Source organism: Oncorhynchus masou, chromosome 13, assembly GCF_036934945.1.
Source record: "Oncorhynchus masou masou isolate Uvic2021 chromosome 13, UVic_Omas_1.1, whole genome shotgun sequence".
NCBI lineage: Eukaryota > Metazoa > Chordata > Actinopteri > Salmoniformes > Salmonidae > Oncorhynchus > Oncorhynchus masou.
Genome location: NC_088224.1, coordinates 85,261,764 through 85,278,742, shown reverse-complemented (window position 1 = coordinate 85,278,742; position 16,979 = coordinate 85,261,764). Strand labels below are relative to the sequence as shown.

Here is a 16,979-nt window from a genome sequence, read left to right as displayed (position 1 = left end):
GGAGAGGAAGGAGGGAGAGAGGGGGTGAAGACTGAGGAAGGAGGGAGAGAGGGGGGGTGAAGATTGGAGGAGGGGAGAGAGAGGGGGGGTGAAGATTGGAGGAGGGGAGAGTGAAAGGGGGGGTGAAGATTGGAGGAGGGGAGATGGGGAGAGTGATAATGGGGAACGGAAACCAAAGGAAAGGAGGAGGGTGAAGAGGAGGAGAAAGTGGATGAGAGAAAGGAGAAGAGTGACAGAATGAGTGCTCTGTTCCCTTGGCCCAGTGTTCATTTCACACCAGTCTGGTTTATCAGTGTGATGGAGAATGAAGTAGCTTTTTCTCAAGGTGATAACTACTAGTATACTATAGTACAATCCTCTTGTTAGAATCCCTTCTGGCCATGATGATGACACCTGTTACATATTGATTTGTAAGAGCAGGAATTAGTAAGTACAGCTATGTTTGTTTTTTGCTTGACAACATCAAGGTGTTTATACATTATTAAAAGCAGAATGGGTTTATTTTTTTATGTCATCATTCCAAGCTAAATGTGTTAGCCTACATAAGAAGAGCAAACTCCTTCCTCTGCTTACAATATCGGGAAAGGGAACACACATCACACACACACACACGACTAAGCTTCCTATCGGGAACATAGTGAGTTTTGAAAACACAGACAGACCAAAACCCTGATTGGGTTGCTGTATCCGGTCCCAAGGAGGGTGGGCCCATATGCCACCTGATCTCTCTGAGCCAATGAGGTTCCCTGAGGACAGGTAGAGGAGGGGTCAGGACATAAAGGTTTGACAGACACACTTCACATCATCTGACTCAGAAAGAGGAGAGAGAACCGGAGAGAACCACACTGGAGCGTTGGAAGTAGTTCTTTGTGATGTGTGTGTAGGGCCCGGTTGATCTGGAGCGGTCGGAGGGTGAGGAGTGTGAGGAGAACATGGAGGTGTTTGATGACAGCAGCTCCAGCCCCTCTGGGACTCTCAGGAACTACCCACTCACCTGCAAAGTCCTCTACTCATACAAGGTAATACACCCCCCTCTCCCCCCTTTTGCTCCCAGAACAGCCTCAATTCGTCGGGACATGGACTCTACAAGGTGTCGAAGTGTTCCACAGGGATGCTGGTCCATGTTGACTGCATTGCTTTCCACAGTCGTGTCAAGTTGGCTGGATGTCCTTTGGATGGTGGACCCTTCTTGATACAGACAGGAAACTGTTGAGCGTGAAAAACCCAGCAGTGTTGCAGTTCTTGACACAACCGGTGCGCCTGGCACCTAATTCCATACCCTGTTCAAAGTTTTTTAAATCTTTTGTCTTGCCCATTCAACCTCTGAATGGTACACATACACAATCAATTGTCTCAAGGCTTAAAAATCCTCCTTTAATCCGTCTCCTCCCCTTCACCTCCACTGATTGAAGTGGTTTTAACAAGTGGCATCAATAAGGGATCATAGCTTTCACCTGGGGTCACCTGGTCAGTCTGTCATAGAAAGAGCAGGTGTTCTTAATGTTTTGAACACTCAGTATATTTGCTTAGCTATGCTATAATGTATTTCCACAAACATTCTTTATCGAGACAGATGATGTAGTAATATGTACATCAACATGAAGGTGTGTAAAAGAGCTATGCAAAACGTTTTTGGCTCCACCAGGGTCAGGGGGCTCCACCCGTCAGGGTCAGGGGGCTCCACCCGTCAGGGTCAGGGGGCTCCACCCGTCAGGGTCAGGGGGCTCCACCCGTCAGGGTCAGGGGGCTCCACCCATCAGGGTCAGGGGGCTCCACCCATCAGGGTCAGGGGGCTCCACCCATCAGGGTCGGGTCAGGGTCAGGGGACTCCACTCATCAGGGTCAGGGGGCCCCATCCATCAGTCAGCGGTCTCCACCCATCAGGGTCAGGGGGCTCCACCCATCAGGGTCGGGTCAGGGTCAAGGGGCTCCATCCATCAGGGTCAGGGGGCTGCACCCGTCAGGGTCAGGTCAGGGGGCTGTACCCATCAGAGTCGGGTCAGGGTCAGGGGGCTCCACCCGTCAGGGTCAGGTCAGGGGGCTGTACCCATCAGGGTCTGGTCAGGGGGCTCCACCCGTCAGAGTCAGGTCAGGGGGCTGTACCCATCAGGGTCGGGTCAGGGGGCTCCACCCATCAGGGTCGGGGTCGGGGCCTCCACTCGTCAGGGTCAGGTCAGGTCGCGGTCAGGGTCAGGGGGCTCCACCCATCAGGGTCAGGTCAGGGGGCTCCACTCATCAGGGTCAGGTGAGGGGGCTCCACCTGTTAGGTTCGGTTCAGGTCAGGGGGCTCCACCCATCAGGGTCAGGTCAGGGGGCTCCACCCGTTAGGTTCAGGTCAGGGGGCTCCACCCGTTAGGTTCAGGTCAGGGGGCTCCACCTGTTAGGTTCAGGTCAGGGGGCTCCACCTGTTAGGTTCAGGTCAGGGGGCTCCACCTGTTAGGTTCAGGTCAGGGGGCTCCACCTGTTAGGTTCAGGTCAGGGGCTCCACCCATCAGGGTCAGGTCAGGGGGCTCCACCCGTTAGGTTCAGGTCAGGGGGCTGTACCCATCAGGGTCGGGTCAGGGGGCTCCACCCATCAGGGTCAGGGGGCTCCACCCATCAGGGTCAGGGGGCTCCACCCATCAGGGTCGGGGTCGGGGCCTCCACTCGTCAGGGTCAGGTCGCGGTCAGGTCAGGGTCAGGGGGCTCCACCCATCAGGGTCAGGTCAGGGGGCTCCACTCATCAGGGTCAGGTCAAGGGGCTCCACCCATCATGGTCAGGGTCAGGGGGCTCCACCTGTTAGGTTCAGGTCAGGGGGCTCCACCCATCATGGTCAGGGGCTCCACCCATTAGGTCAGGTCAGGGGGCTCCACCCATCTGAACACTGAACGCATGTAACATTAGAGCCATAAAATATCAGTTTGTATTGTCCATTGGTTAATACTCTCCTCTCCTCCTTTTCTCCTCTCCTCCTTTCCTCCTCCTCTCTGTCTGTCTGTCTGTCTGTCTGTCTGTCTCTCTCCCTCCCTCCCTCTCTCCCTCCCCTCCCTCCCTCCCTCCCTCCCTCCACCCGTCCGTGTCTCTGTCTGTGTCTCTGTCTGTGTCTCTAGGCATCTCAGCCAGATGAGTTGAGTATAGAGGAGCATGAGATGTTGGAGGTGATAGAGGATGGAGACATGGAGGACTGGGTGAAGGTAAAAACAACAATCACAACAAAGCTTGTCACGTGCGCCGAATACAACAGGTGTAGTAGACCTTATAGTGAAATGCTGAATACAAGAGGTGTAGTAGACCTTACAGTGAAATGCTGAATACAAGAGGTGTAGTAGACCTTACAGTGAAATGCTGAATACAAGAGGTGTAGTAGACCTTACAGTGAAATGCTGAATACAAGAGGTGTAGACCTTACAGTTAAATGCTGAATACAACAGGTGTAGACCTTACAGTGAAATGCTGAATACAACAGGTGTAGACCTTACAGTGAAATGCTGAATACAACAGGTGTAGACCTTACAGTGAAATGCTGAATACAACAGGTGTAGACCTTACAGTGAAATGCTGAATACAACAGGTGTAGACCTTACAGTGAAATGCTTACTTACAGGCTCTAACCAACAGTGTAAAAAAAGGTATTATGTGAACAATAGGTAAGTAAATAAATAAAAACAACAGTAAAAAGACATTGAATAATAACAGTAGTGAGGCAATATACAGTAGAGGCTATATACAGTAGAGGCTATATACAGTAGAGACTATATACAGTAGAGACTATATACAGTAGAGAGGCTATATACAGTAGAGAGGCTATATACAGTAGAGGCACTATATACAGTAGAGGCTATATACAGTAGAGGCGCTATATACAGTAGCGAGGCTATATACAGTAGAGAGGCTATATACAGTAGCGTGGCTATATACAGTAGCGAGGCTATATACAGTAGCGAGGCTATATACAGTAGCGGGGCTATATACAGTAGCGAGGCTATATACAGTAGCGGGGCTATATACAGTAGCGGGGCTATATACAGTTTAGAGGCTATATACAGTTTAGAGGATATATACATTTTAGAGGCTATATACATTTTAGAGGCTATATACAGTAGAGAGGCTATATACAGTAGAGTGGCTATATATATAGTAGCGAGGCTATATATAGTAGCGAGGCTATATACAATAGCGAGGCTATATACAGTAGAGGCTATATACAGTAGAGAGGCTATATACAGTAGAGAGGCTATATACAGTAGAGAGGCTATATACAGTAGAGTCTATATACAGTAGCGGCTATATACAGTGGCGGCTATATACAGTAGCGAGGCTATATACAGTAGAGAGGCTGTATACAGTAGAGAGGCTATATACAGTAGCGAGGCTATATACAGTAGAGGCTATATACAGTAGAGAGGCTATATACAGTAGAGAGGCTATATACAGTAGAGAGGCTATATACAGCAGCGGCTATATACAGTAGCGGCTATATACAGTAGCGAGGCTATATACAGTAGAGAGGTTATTTACAGTAGAGAGGCTATATACAGACACCGGTTAGTCAGGCTGATTGAGGTAGTATGTACATGTAGATATGGTTAAAGTGACTATGCATATATGATGAACAGAGAGTAGCAGTAGCGTAAAAGAGGGGTTGGCGGGTGGTGGGACACAATGCAGATAACCTGGTTAGCCAATGTGCGGGAGCACTGGTTGTTCGGCCAATATAGGTAGTTTGTACTTGAATGTATAGTTAAAGTGATGCAGCTGTAGAACCTTTTGAGGATCTAAGGACCCATGTCAAATCTTTTTAGTTTTCTGAGGGGGAATAGGCTTTGTCGTGACCCTCTTCACGACTCTCTTGGTGTGTTTGGACCATTCTAGTTTGTTGGTGATGTGGACACCAAGGAACTTGAAGCTCTCAACCTGCTCCACTACAGCCCCGTCGTTGAGAATGGGGGCGTGGTTCGGTCCTCCTTTTCCTGTAGTCCACATTCATCTCCTTAGTCTTGGTTACGTTGAGGGAGAGGTTGTTATTCTGGCACCACCCGGCCAGGTCTCTGACCTCCTCCCTGTTGGCAGACACTAAACACACAGCACTGCCTAATATAGTCCTCTTTCATTGGTTGACCAGGGCTGTCCTTCAACACAGAGCTCTGTAATTGGTTCATGGTCTAACATCCTGTTGTGTGATTGGTTGTTTCAGGCGAGAAGTAAGACAGGGCTGATTGGCTATGTCCCAGAGAAGTATCTTCAGTTCCCCACCTCTAGCAGCCTACTGAGCATGCTCCAGTCTCTCGCTGCGTTGGACGCTCGCTCACACACCTCCTCCAACTCCACCGAGCCAGAGATACACACTGGCAGCATCAACGGAGACGCCAGCTGTAAGAACACACCACTACACACACATGCAAACACCACTACACACACATGCAAACACCACGACACACACATGCACAAAAACTAGGCAAATACAAACCCTCTCAAAGAATATAGACACATTTCCAACTTGTTTGTCAGATTAAGACGTTGATGGAAACAAAGATCTGAACCCAATGTGTTTTCATTAATTTCAGTAGGTTCAAGCCTCATGGATTGTTCCATAATTTAATTATAATTCTCCTCTCCCCTCTCACTCTCCTCTCCCCCCTCTTCCCTCTCCTTTCTCCCCCTTCTCCCCCCTCTTCCCTCTCCTTTCTCCCCTCTCCTCTCTCCCCCCTCCTCTCTCCCCCCTCTCCCTCCTCCTCTCTCCTCGCTCCCCTCTCCTCTCTCCCCCCTCTTCCCTCTCCTCCCTCCCCTCTCCTCCCTCCCCTCTCATCTCTCCCCTCTCATCTCTCCCCTCTCCTCTCTCCCCTCTCCTCTCTCCTCTCTCCCCCCTCCTCTCTCCTACCTCCCCTCTCCTCTCTCCCCCCTTCCCTCTCCTCTCCCCCCTCCTCCCTCCCCTCTCCCCCTCTTCCCTCGCCTCTCTCCCCCCTCCTCTCTCCCTCCTCTCTCCTCCTCTCTCCCTCCTCTCTCCCCCTCCTCTCTCCTCTCTCCCCCTCCTCTCTCCCGTCCCTCTCCCTCCTCCTCTCTCCTCCCTCCCCTCTCCTCTCTCCCCCTCTTCCCTCTCCTCTCTCCCCCTCCTCTCTCTCCCTCCTCCTCTCTCCTCCCTCCCCTCTCCTCTCTCCCTCCCTTCCCTTTCATCTCGCCCCCTCCTCCCCCTCCCCCTCTCTTCCCTCTCCTCTCTCCTCCCTCCCCTCTCTTCTCTCCCTCCTCCTCTCTCCTCCCTCCCCTCTCCTCTCTCCCCCTTCTTCACTCTCCTCTCCCCACTCCTCTCTCCCTCCTCTCTCCTCCCTCCCCTCTCCTCCCCCCCCTTCCCTCTCTTCTCTCCCCCTCCTCTCTCCTCTCCCCACTCCTCTCTCCCTCCTCTCTCCTCCCTCCCCTCTCCTCCCCCCCCTTCCCTCTCTTCTCTCCCCCTCCCTCTCTCCTCCCTCCTCTCTCCTCCCTCCTCTCTCCTCCCTCCTCTCTCCCCCCCCTCCTCTCTCCTCCCTCCCTCCACCCTCCTCTCTCCCCCCTCCTTTCTCCTCCCTCCTCTCTCCTCTCCCCCCTCCTTTCTCCTCCCTCCCCTCCTCTCTCCCCTCCCCCCCTCCACCCTCCTCTCTCCCCTCCACCCTCCTCTCTCCCCCCTCTTCCCTCTCTTCTCTCCTCCTCTCCCCAGTGAGTTTTGTGAGGGCTCTGTATGACTACGATGGTCAGGCGGATGAGGAGCTGTCCTTCCCAGAGGGGGCTGTCATCCGTCTGCTTAACAGAGACACCCAAACAGACGATGGCTTCTGGGAGGGAGAGTTCAACGGACGAGTGGGAGTCTTCCCTTCTGTACTGGTGGAGGACCTGACTGAGAGCAGAGAGAACAGAGTAGACAAACTGGTACACACACACACACACACACACACACTTGAGAGCAGACAAGCACACACATACAAATGCATGCATGCACGCAAGTGCTGAGCGATTAATCAACATTCCGGGTATTTTACCTTTTTTTAAACAACTAATTGAATGAAGTAGGTTCATTTTTTTATTTTTTATTGTTTTCCTTCAGCACATTGCACAGTTTCTCTAGCGATAAATCAGATCCAGACGGAACTGTGCGATGTTGTAGTTTCCAACAGTATGAAAAATATATGGGCTCACTACTGTAAGTCTCTCTGGATAAGAGAGTGTTAGATGACTCACTACTGTAAGTCTCTCTGGATAAGAGAGTGCTAAATGACTCACTACTGTAAGTCTCTCTGGATAAGAGAGTGTTAGATGACTCACTACTGTAAGTCTCTCTGGATAAGAGAGTCTGCTAAATGACTCACTACTGTAAGTCTTTCTGGATAAGAGTGTCTGCTAAATGACTCACGACTGTAAGTCTCTCTGGATAAGAGTGTCTGCTAAATGACTCACTACTGTAAGTCTCTCTGGATAAGAGAGTGTTAGATGACTCACTACTGTAAGTCTCTCTGGATAAGAGAGTGCTAAATGACTCACCACTGTAAGTCTTTCTGGATAAGAGTGTCTGCTAAATGACTCACGACTGTAAGTCTCTCTGGATAAGAGTGTCTGCTAAATGACTCACTACTGTTAGTCTCTCTGGATAAGAGTGTCTGTTAAATGACTCACTACTGTAAGTCTCTGGATGAGAGAGTCTGCTAAATGACTCACTACTGTAAGTCTCTGGATGAGAGAGTGTTAGATGACTCACTACTGTAAGTCTCTCTGGATAAGAGACTCTGCCAAATGACTCACTACTGTTTGTCTCTCTGGATAAGAGTGTCTGCTAAATGACTCACTACTGTACATCTCTCTGGATAAGAGAGTCTGCTAAATTACTCACTACTGTAAGTCTCTGGATAAGAGAGTCTGCTAAATGACTCACTACTGTTTGTCTCTCTGGATAAGAGTGTCTGCTAAATGACTCACTACTGTACATCTCTCTGGATAAGAGAGTCTGCTAAATGACTCAATACTGTAAGTCTCTGGATAAGAAAGTCTGCAAAATGACTCACTACTGTACATCTCTGGATAAGAGAGTCTGCTAAATGACTCACTACTGTAAGTCTCTCTGGATAAGAGAGTCTGCTAAATGACTCACTACTGTAAGTCTCTCTGGATAAGAGAGTCTGCTAAATGACTCACTACTGTAAGTCTCTCTGGATAAGAGTGTCTGCTTATTGACTCACATGTAAATGTAAAGAATTATTGGAAGGACCAGTGATATTGATAGTGTTTTCAATGATTAGGAATAAGTCACAATATGCAGAATCTGTGAAAGATGATTGACATTGTCCTCCAACCCCTAATTTTGACTTTGTTTCCCTCTTTCTCCTCCAGATCTCTCCATCTTCGAGGCTGCCCTCCTCGTTGCCCCCCCTCCCTCTGTATGATCAGCCCCCCTGCAGCCCCTACGCCACACCAGACACCCCCACCCCTCCGCCCCTCCCTCGATCTCCCTCTGTCAATGGGGAACACAAGCCACCTCCCACAATGTACAAGGGACCCACTCAAAGTAAGAGAGTGACCAAAGCTGGGTTTATAGTTTTTACACATGTAAGGGACCCACTCACAGTAAGAGAGTGACCAAAGCTGGGTTTATAGTCTTTACACATGTAAGGGACCCACTCACAGTAAGAGAGTGACCAAAGCTGGGTTTATAGTTTTTACACATGTAAGGGACCCACTCACAGTAAGAGAGTGACCAAAGCTGGGTTTATAGTTTTTACACATGTAAGGGACCCACTCACAGTAAGAGAGTGACCAAAGCTGGGTTTATAGTTTTTACACATGTAAGGGACCCACTCACAGTAAGAGAGTGACCAAAGCTGGGTTTATAGTTTTTACACATGTAAGAAGGAGTAACAGTTACATACACTGGGTAAGACTGTAAAAATAGATAATCAGTGTAATTTCCATTGTCTCTCTCTCTCTTTCTTTGTCTGTCTGTCTGTCTCTCTCTTTCTCTGTGTTTCTCTCTCTCTTTCTGTGTGTTTCTCTCTCTCTCTTTCTCTGTGTTTCTCTCTCTCTCTCTTTCTCTGTGTTTCTCTCTCTCTCTCTTTCTCTGTGTTTCTCTCTCTCTCTCTTTGTCTCTCTCTCTCTTTCTCTGTGTTTCTCTCTCTCTTTCTCTGTGTTTCTCTCTCTCTCTCTTTCTCTGTGTTTGTCTGTCTCTCTCTCTTTGTCTGTCTCTCTCTCTCTTTGTTTGTCTGTCTCTCTTTGTCTGTCTCTCTCTTTCTCTGTGTTTGTCTCTCTCTCTCTTTCTCTGTGTTTCTCTCTCTCTTTCTCTGTGTTTGTATGTCTCTCTCTCTTTGTCTGTCTCTCTCTCTCTTTGTTTGTCTGTCTCTCTCTCTCTCTTTGTCTGTCTCTCTCTTTCTCTGTGTTTGTCTCTCTCTCTCTCTCTCTGTGTTTCTCTCTCTCTCTTTCTCTGTGTTTCTCTCTCTCTCTTTCTCTGTGTTTCTCTCTCTCTCTCTTTGTTTGTCTGTCTCTCTCTCTTTGTCTGTCTCTCTCTTTTTCTTTGTTTCTCTCTCTCTCTGTCTGTCTCTCTCTTTGTTTGTCTGTCTCTCTCTCTTTCTCTTTGTCTGTTTCTCTCTTTCTCTGTCTCTCTCTCTTTCTCTTTGTTTGTCTGTCTCTCTCTCTCTTTGTTTGTCTGTCTCTCTCTCTTTGTTTGTCTGTCTCTCTCTCTCTCTCTCTCTCTTTGTCTGTCTCTCTCTCTCTTTGTTTGTCTGTCTCTCTCTTTCTCTGTGTTTGTCTGTCTCTCTCTCTTTCTCTGTTTGTCTCTCTTTCTCTCTCTCTCTCTTTCTCTGTGTTTGTCTGTCTCTCTCTCTTTGTCTGTCTCTCTCTCTCTTTGTTGTCTGTCTCTCTCTCTCTCTTTGTCTGTCTCTCTCTTTCTCTGTGTTTGTCTCTCTCTTTCTCTGTGTTTGTCTCTCTCTCTCTCTTTCTCTGTGTTTGTCTCTCTCTCTCTTTGTTTGTCTGTCTCTCTCTTTCTCTGTGTTTCTCTCTCTCTCTCTTTTCCCTGTGTGTGTCTCTTTCTCTCTTTCTCTGTGTTTGTCTCTCTCTCTCTCATTCTCTGTGTTTCTCTCTCTCTCTTTCTCTGTGTTTCTCTCTCTCTCTCTTTCTCTTTGTTTGTCTGTCTCTCTCTCTTTGTTTGTCTGTCTCTCTCTCTCTCTCTTTGTCTGTCTCTCTCTCTCTCTTTCTCTGTGTTTGTCTCTCTCTCTCTCTTTCTCTGTGTTTCTCTCTCTTTCTCTGTGTTTCTCTCTCTCTCTCTCTTTGTGTTTCTCTCTCTCTCTCTTTGTTTGTCTGTCTCTCTCTCTCTCTTTGTCTATCTCTCTCTCTCTTTCTCTTTGTTTGTCTGTCTCTCTCTCTCTTTGTTTGTCTGTCTCTCTCTCTCTCTTTGTCTGTCTCTCTCTCTCTTTCTCTTTGTTTGCCTGTCTCTCTCTCTCTTTCTCTGTCTCTCTCTTTCTCTTTGTTTGTCTGTCTCTCTCTCTCTTTGTTTGTCTGTCTCTCTCTCTCTTTGTTTGTCTGTCTCTCTCTCTCTCTCTTTGTCTGTCTGTCTCTCTCTCTCTTTGTCTGTCTCTCTCTTTCTCTTTGTCTGTCTCTCTCTTTCTCTTTGTTTGTCTGTCTCTCTCTTTCTCTGTGTTTGTCTCTCTCTTTCTCTGTGTTTGTCTCTCTCTCTCTCTTTCTCTGTGTTTCTCTCGCTCTCTCTCTTTCTCTTTGTTTGTCTGTCTCTCTCTTTGTTTGTCTGTCTCTTTCTCTCTTTTTGTCTGTCTCTCTCTCTCTCTTTCTCTGTGTTTGTCTCTCTCTCTTTCTCTGTATTTCTCTCTCTCTCTCTCTCTCTTTGTCTGTCTCTCTCTCTCTCTTTCTCTTTGTTTGTCTGTCTCTCTCTTTCTCTTTGTTTGTCTGTCTCTCTCTCTTTCTCTGTCTCTCTCTCTCTCTCTTTGTTTGTCTGTCTCTTTCTTTCTCTGTGTTTGTCTCTCTCTCTCTCTTTCTCTGTGTTTGTCTCTCTCTCTCTCTCTCTTTCTCTGTTTCTCTCTCTCTCTTTCTCTGTGTTTCTCTCTCTCTTTCTCTGTGTTTCTCTCTCTTTCTCTTTGTCTCTCTCTCTCTTTGTTTGTCTGTCTCTCTCTCTCTTTGTCTGTCTCTCTCTTTCTCTTTGTTTGTCTGTCTCTCTCTTTCTCTCTCAGTTTCAATTCAAATTCATGGGGCATGGGAAACATATTTTAACATTGCCAAAGCTAGTGAACTAGATAATAAACAAAAGTGAATTAAACAAAAAATTGACTGTAATATTACACTTACAAAGGTTCCAACAGAATAAGACATTTCAAATGTCCTTATGTCTATATACATTGTTGTAACGATGTGCAAATAGTTAAACTACATAAGGGAAAATAAATAAACATAAATATGGGTTGTATTTACAATGGTTTTTGTTCTTCACTGGTTGACCTTTTCTCTTTCTCTCTCTCTCTGTTTCTCTCTTTCTCTCTCTCTCTCTCTCTCTCTCTCTCTCTCTGTCTCTCTGTCTCTGTCTCTCTGTTTCTCAATCTCTCTCTGTCTCTGTCTCTCTCTTTCTCTCTGTCTCTCTGTCTCTCTCTCTGTCTCTCTCTCTCTTTCTCTGTCTCTCTGTCTCTCTCTCTGTCTCTCTCTCTGTCTCTCTCTCTCTCTCTCTCTCTCTCTCTGTCTCTCTGTCTCTCTGTCTCTGTCTCTCTCAGATCATAGTCCAGTGTCTCCAGAGTTCCCCCAGCCCTCCCGGTTCACCCCCGACGGCGGCATCAGCACACTACGACCTGTAAGCCACCCCAAGACCGCAGCCTAGATCAAGCACAGTATTGAGAGAAGCAGTGTGAATCCAAAATCATTGAGGCAACAGTGCTGCATGTGTGTTAAATGACCCCCTCCCCCTCTCTCTCTCCTCATAGGTCCGTGCAGCACCTCCGCCCCCCAAGCAGAAACCTCGCAAACAGACAGAGAAGACTGAGGAGGTGGAAATCACACTGGTGTGACAGACAGACAGAGAAGACAGGAGGTGGAGATCACACTGGTGTGACAGACAGACAGAGAAGACTGAGGAGGTGGAGATCACACTGGTGTGACAGACAGACAGAGAAGACTGAGGAGGTGGAGATCACACTGGTGTGACAGACAGGCAGACAGAGAAGACTGAGGAGGTGGAGATCACACTGGTGTGACAGACAGACAGAGAAGACAGGAGGTGGAGATCACACTGGTGTGACAGACAGATGGAGAAGACTGAGGAGGTGGAGATCACACTGGTGTGACAGACAGACAGAGGAGACAGGAGGTGGAGATCACACTGGTGTGACAGACAGACAGAGGGACAGCAGAGCACAGACTTGGATGACTGAACTTTGAACTGGCTTCACCTCTAAGCTTTGAACCCTGGAATCCCCCCTTCACTCCCCCCTACCTCCCTCCACTGGGAAGGAAGATGGTTCTGTCTCCAAGCAACAAGCCCCTCACCCCTCCTCTCCCACTGTGTCAGACTGTCTGTCTGTTGCCTTAACTTTGCTCTCATCATTTTGAATGAAAGGAATTCAGTGGGAGGAGGAGGAACAGGAGAAATGCTGAGGTGGAGAGTTGAAATGAGTTATCTGCTATGTGAGCAGAGTTTCCCCTGTCCTTGCCATATACAGTCATATCATACCTATTTAATGTGTATTACTACAGTACATTACTGTTGTCATAGGAATGTTCTGAATTATGCACAACGTTTCATATTAGCCTAACCCGCTGAATGGAGTATCTATTTTATATGTAGTAGTTTATCCATATGTCCATAAGTTTATCCATATGTCAACCTGGAAGAGCATCGTACATGCAGTTAGAGAGAGGGTGGAGATGGAGAGAAAGGGGGGGTGGAGAGAGAGAGGGGGAGATGGAGAGAGTAGGGGGAGATGGAGAGAGTAGGGGGAGATGTAGAGAGTGGGGGGAGATGGCGAGAGGGGGAGATGTAGAGAGAGGGGGAGATGGAGAGAGGGGGAGATGGCGAGAGGGGGGGATGGGGAGAGAGAGGGGGAGATGGAGAGAGAGGGGGATGGAGAGAGGGGGGAGATGGCGAGAGGGGGGGGAGAGGGGGAAGAGGGGGAGATGGAGAGAGAGAAATGGAGATGGAGAAAGAGGGGGAGAGATGGAGAGAGAGAGGGGGCTCTATCCTCCCTGAATGTTCTCTAACACCTGCCTCCACCTCTCTCTATCCAGTTCTCTCTCTCTTTCTCTCTCTCTCTATCCAGTTCTCTCTCTCTCTCTCTCTCTCTCTCTCTCTCTAACCAGTTCTCTCTCTATCCAGTTCTCTCTCTATACAGTTCTCTATCTCTCTCTCTCTATCCAGTTCTCCCTCTATCCAGTTCTCTCTCTCTCTCTCTCTCTCTCTCTCTCTCTCTCTCTCTCTCTCTCTCTCTCTATCCAGTTCTCTCTCTATCCAGTTCTATCTCTCTCTCTCTCTCTATCCAGTTCTCTCTCTCTCTCTCTCTCTCTCTCTCTATCCAGTTCTCTCTCTATCCAGTTCTATCTCTCTCTCTCTCTCTCTCTATCCAGTTCTCTCTCTCTCTCTTTCCAGTTATCTCTCTATCCAGTTCTCTCTCTCTCTTTATCCAGTTCTCTCTCTATCCAGTTCTATCTCTCTCTCTCTCTCTCTCTCTCTCTCTCTCTCTCTCTCTCTCTCTCTCTCTATCCAGTTCTCTCTCTCTCTCTCTCTCTATCCAGTTATCTCTCTATCCAGTTCTCTCTCTCTCTATCCAGTTCTCTCTCTATCCAGTTCTCTCTCTATCCAGTTCTCTCTCTCTCTATCCAGTTATCTCTCTATCCAGTTCTCTCTCTCTCTCTCTCTATCCAGTTCTCTCTCTATCCAGTTCTCTCTCTATCCAGTTCTCTCTCTCTCTCTCTATCCAGTTATCTCTCTATCCAGTTCTCTCTCTATCCAGTTCTCTCTCTATCCAGTTCTATCTCTCTCTCTCTCCTCAGACAGTTTGACACACACAAGTTTTCTCCGCTTCAGTCTCTGATGAACGTGTGTTTTGTATCACTAATATTTAGTCAATTGGAAGCGCAGTGCAGAGGAGACAGTGGACGTGCTGTAAGAGATGCTTGGTGGTGTTCAGCTCTGGCTTCTGTTCATCCATTAGATACCTGCATGTCGTGCTTTATTGGTGTCAGAATCAACCTCTGGTTATGTGTTGGACCGGGCATCTTTCTCTCTCTGGTGTATCACTGCTGGAGTCTGAGTCAGTGGGATGTTTTAGGTTGAGTGAGTCAGTGGGATGTTTTAGGTTGAGTGAGTCAGTGGGATGTTTTAGGTTGAGTGAGTCAGTGGGATGTTTTAGGTTGAGTGAGTCAGTGGGATGTTTTAGGTTGAGTGAGTCAGTGGGATGTTTTAGGTTGAGTGAGTCAGTGGGATGTTGAGTGGAGAGACTGTATTTAATCGACTGAATGAATGAACCCAGAGGTCCACCCGAAAATAAGGGAGTAGAAAACAACATCACCACAGAGGATAACATAACCAGAGGAGCTGCTTTCTGTCATATTTTTTGTGCTTTTCTATTTGAAGACTGGAGCCATGCTTTTGTTATTTAATCCAGGAAGTTTATTTAGTTTCAATAACATCTGTTTTGTTGTGATTTTGCTTCCGCGTCCTACCCACTGACCACCTCAATCTAGCAATTAAACAAACAATCAAAACACTTTGACTGATATGCTGACCACCTCTCTACTGAGCCCCTAAAGTTACTGATGAAGTAGAGGTCAGAAAGTGTCAGGTCTCACTTCTAACCTTTCAGTTTGACCCTTGAACTTTGACATATGATGTCCTGTAGATTTTGAAAGCCCTTCATATCGCACATATCGCTGCTAACATATCGCACAGCTAGTGGCTTGCACATTTCAAACCTGCCACACTGATAGGGAATACTGCACAAGAAACTCCCGTATAGAAGATTCAACTACACTGAACAGAAATACAAAACACAACATACACAAACATTCAAAGATTTTACTGAGTAACAGTTCATATAAAGAAATCAATCAATTTAAATCCATTTGTTATGCCCTGATATATGGATTTCATGGCTGGGAATACAGATATGCATCTGATCACAGATACCTTGGTCTGCAGTTGGATATACTGAGGCCGGTTGGACATACTGCCAAATTCTAACAAACGACTTTGGAGGAGACTTGTGGTAGAGAAATTAACATTCAATTCTCTGGCAACAGCTCCGGTGGACATTCCTGCGGTCAGAATGCCAATTGCACGTTCCCTCAACAGCACATTTTAGAGTGGCCTTTTGTCCCCTGCACAAGGTGTATCTATGTAATGATCATGCTGTTTAATCAGCTTCTTGATATGCCACACCTGTCAGGTGAATGTATTTTCCTGGCAGAGGAGAACTGCTCACTAACAGGGATGTCAACAGATTTATTATGAGAAGAACAAAAATGCGTAAAAAGTTTTTTGTGCGTAAAGAACATTTCTGGGATCTGTTATTTCCACTCATGAAACATGGGACCAAATCTTTACATGTTGTGTTTATATTTTATTCAGTGTAGACACCCTGTGGGGTTGTACCTCACCGTAGGTCAGTGTAGACACCCTGTGTACCTCACCGTAGGTCAGTGTAGACACCCTGTGGGGTTGTACCTCACCGTAGGTCAGTGTAGACACCCTGTGTACCTCACCGTAGGTCAGTGTAGACACCCTGTGTACCTCACCGTAGGTCAGTGTAGACACCCTGTGGGGTTGTACCTCACCGTAGGTCAGTGTCCATTACCAGCCCCTTCACGCAGGCCTTCTTAGGGAGACATCATAGCACTTGATTTGTTTTATTCACCTGTTTCTAATTCTGGTGTTTTTTAGTGTTGCTCTCTCATTCTGGCTGCACCTCCCTAACCTCTGACCCTAATCTCTGACCCTAACCTCTGACCCTGTATCGTGTTCTACAGAAGCCAGGGAACCATTTGGTCTGTAGGGTGAGGTGCTACTTTAGAATTATGTTATTCAAATATACAAATAAAAGTTATTTGAATTATGAAACAATTGAAGGAATATTGAATGAGCCTTGGAGATAATGTGGATTTGTTAGTTTCAGGTGGTGTGTGAGTTTTGAGTGATTATAATGCGAAGGGAGTTAGAATTACGGTCTTATCTGTACTTGGCTAGTTTGGTCTGCTCTAAACCACGCCCTCTCTGAGATCTTTATAATGTTTATCAAACTTGTTTAGAAGTTTATGGTTTACATCAACGTCCTCCATCTTGTCAGAAAGCTGTTCTCACCCACAGAGCAAAAGCCAACACTTGTATTACAATATGCCTGATGTTACGGGTTCATCTCTCTGGCCAAACAGCTCTGTAATCTCCCTCTGTGGAACAGTCCTGTGTCCCTGTAGGTTTAGTTTATTGTCCCCCTTTTTTTTGGTATCTATTTTGTTTTGATTTGGAGATGGTTCCGAGCTGCTAAATCAGTGTAGTTGAACAACAGGCCTTCTCTTCTGACTCTTGCCACGGTGACAACATTGAGAACAGGTGAAAAATCCTTTCTGCATATTATTATTAGCTGTAAAAAAAAAAAAATATACATGTATTTATTGTGTACAAAAAGTTCAATAATAAAACGGATGGAAAAATTCATTTTTTTTGTGTCTTTTTGTTCTTCACAGTAGACGATACATTATCTGTCTAGTCTGTGAGGGAGGGGATTTGTTCATCATCCAGAACAGCATCAGAAGGCAGTTTCCTGACGGGAACAGCAAGGAGGAGAGATGGTGCAAGGGAGAATCGTTTACACCCTGATCATTACTTAGGTTCTACTAAATACTTTCCATATGGTCTTTTTTGTCCCGTGGGATGTTATTTTCAGTTGATATCTTTTTTATTCCATCTGACAGACTCATGTGTCTAATCCAGAATGTACAGCAGGTCTGATTGGAGAATGAATGGAAGTATAACCAGTGTGTGTGTTCCAGACTGTTGTTGAGGTCAGGACTC

General features: G+C 46.8%; 1 protein-coding gene and 1 long non-coding RNA gene across 3 annotated transcripts in view; both read left to right on the top strand.

The window, feature by feature from the left end:
• LOC135553165 (F-BAR and double SH3 domains protein 2-like) overlaps positions 1-12,851 on the top strand; it is an 89,014-nt gene extending 76,163 nt beyond the window's left edge. Inside the window, exons 14-21 of one of the 2 annotated variants that reach the window (XM_064985328.1) lie at positions 885-1,019; positions 3,091-3,174; positions 5,175-5,352; positions 6,666-6,874; positions 8,327-8,501; positions 11,695-11,771; positions 11,902-11,964; positions 12,009-12,851. In XM_064985328.1, the coding sequence (XP_064841400.1) occupies positions 885-1,019; positions 3,091-3,174; positions 5,175-5,352; positions 6,666-6,874; positions 8,327-8,501; positions 11,695-11,771; positions 11,902-11,964; positions 12,009-12,029 (942 nt within the window). In that variant the 3' untranslated portion in view covers positions 12,030-12,851. Of the gene's footprint in view, positions 1-884; positions 1,020-3,090; positions 3,175-5,174; positions 5,353-6,665; positions 6,875-8,326; positions 8,502-11,694; positions 11,772-11,901 lie in introns of both variants that reach the window. The other variant, XM_064985327.1, reaches the window with a different exon arrangement.
• Positions 12,852-13,074: 223 nt separating this feature from the next.
• LOC135553163 (uncharacterized) lies at positions 13,075-16,622 on the top strand. The gene is made up of 2 exons (XR_010457557.1): positions 13,075-15,573; positions 15,607-16,622. It is a non-coding gene; the product is annotated as an uncharacterized LOC135553163 (long non-coding RNA).
• Positions 16,623-16,979: the final 357 nt, after the last annotated feature.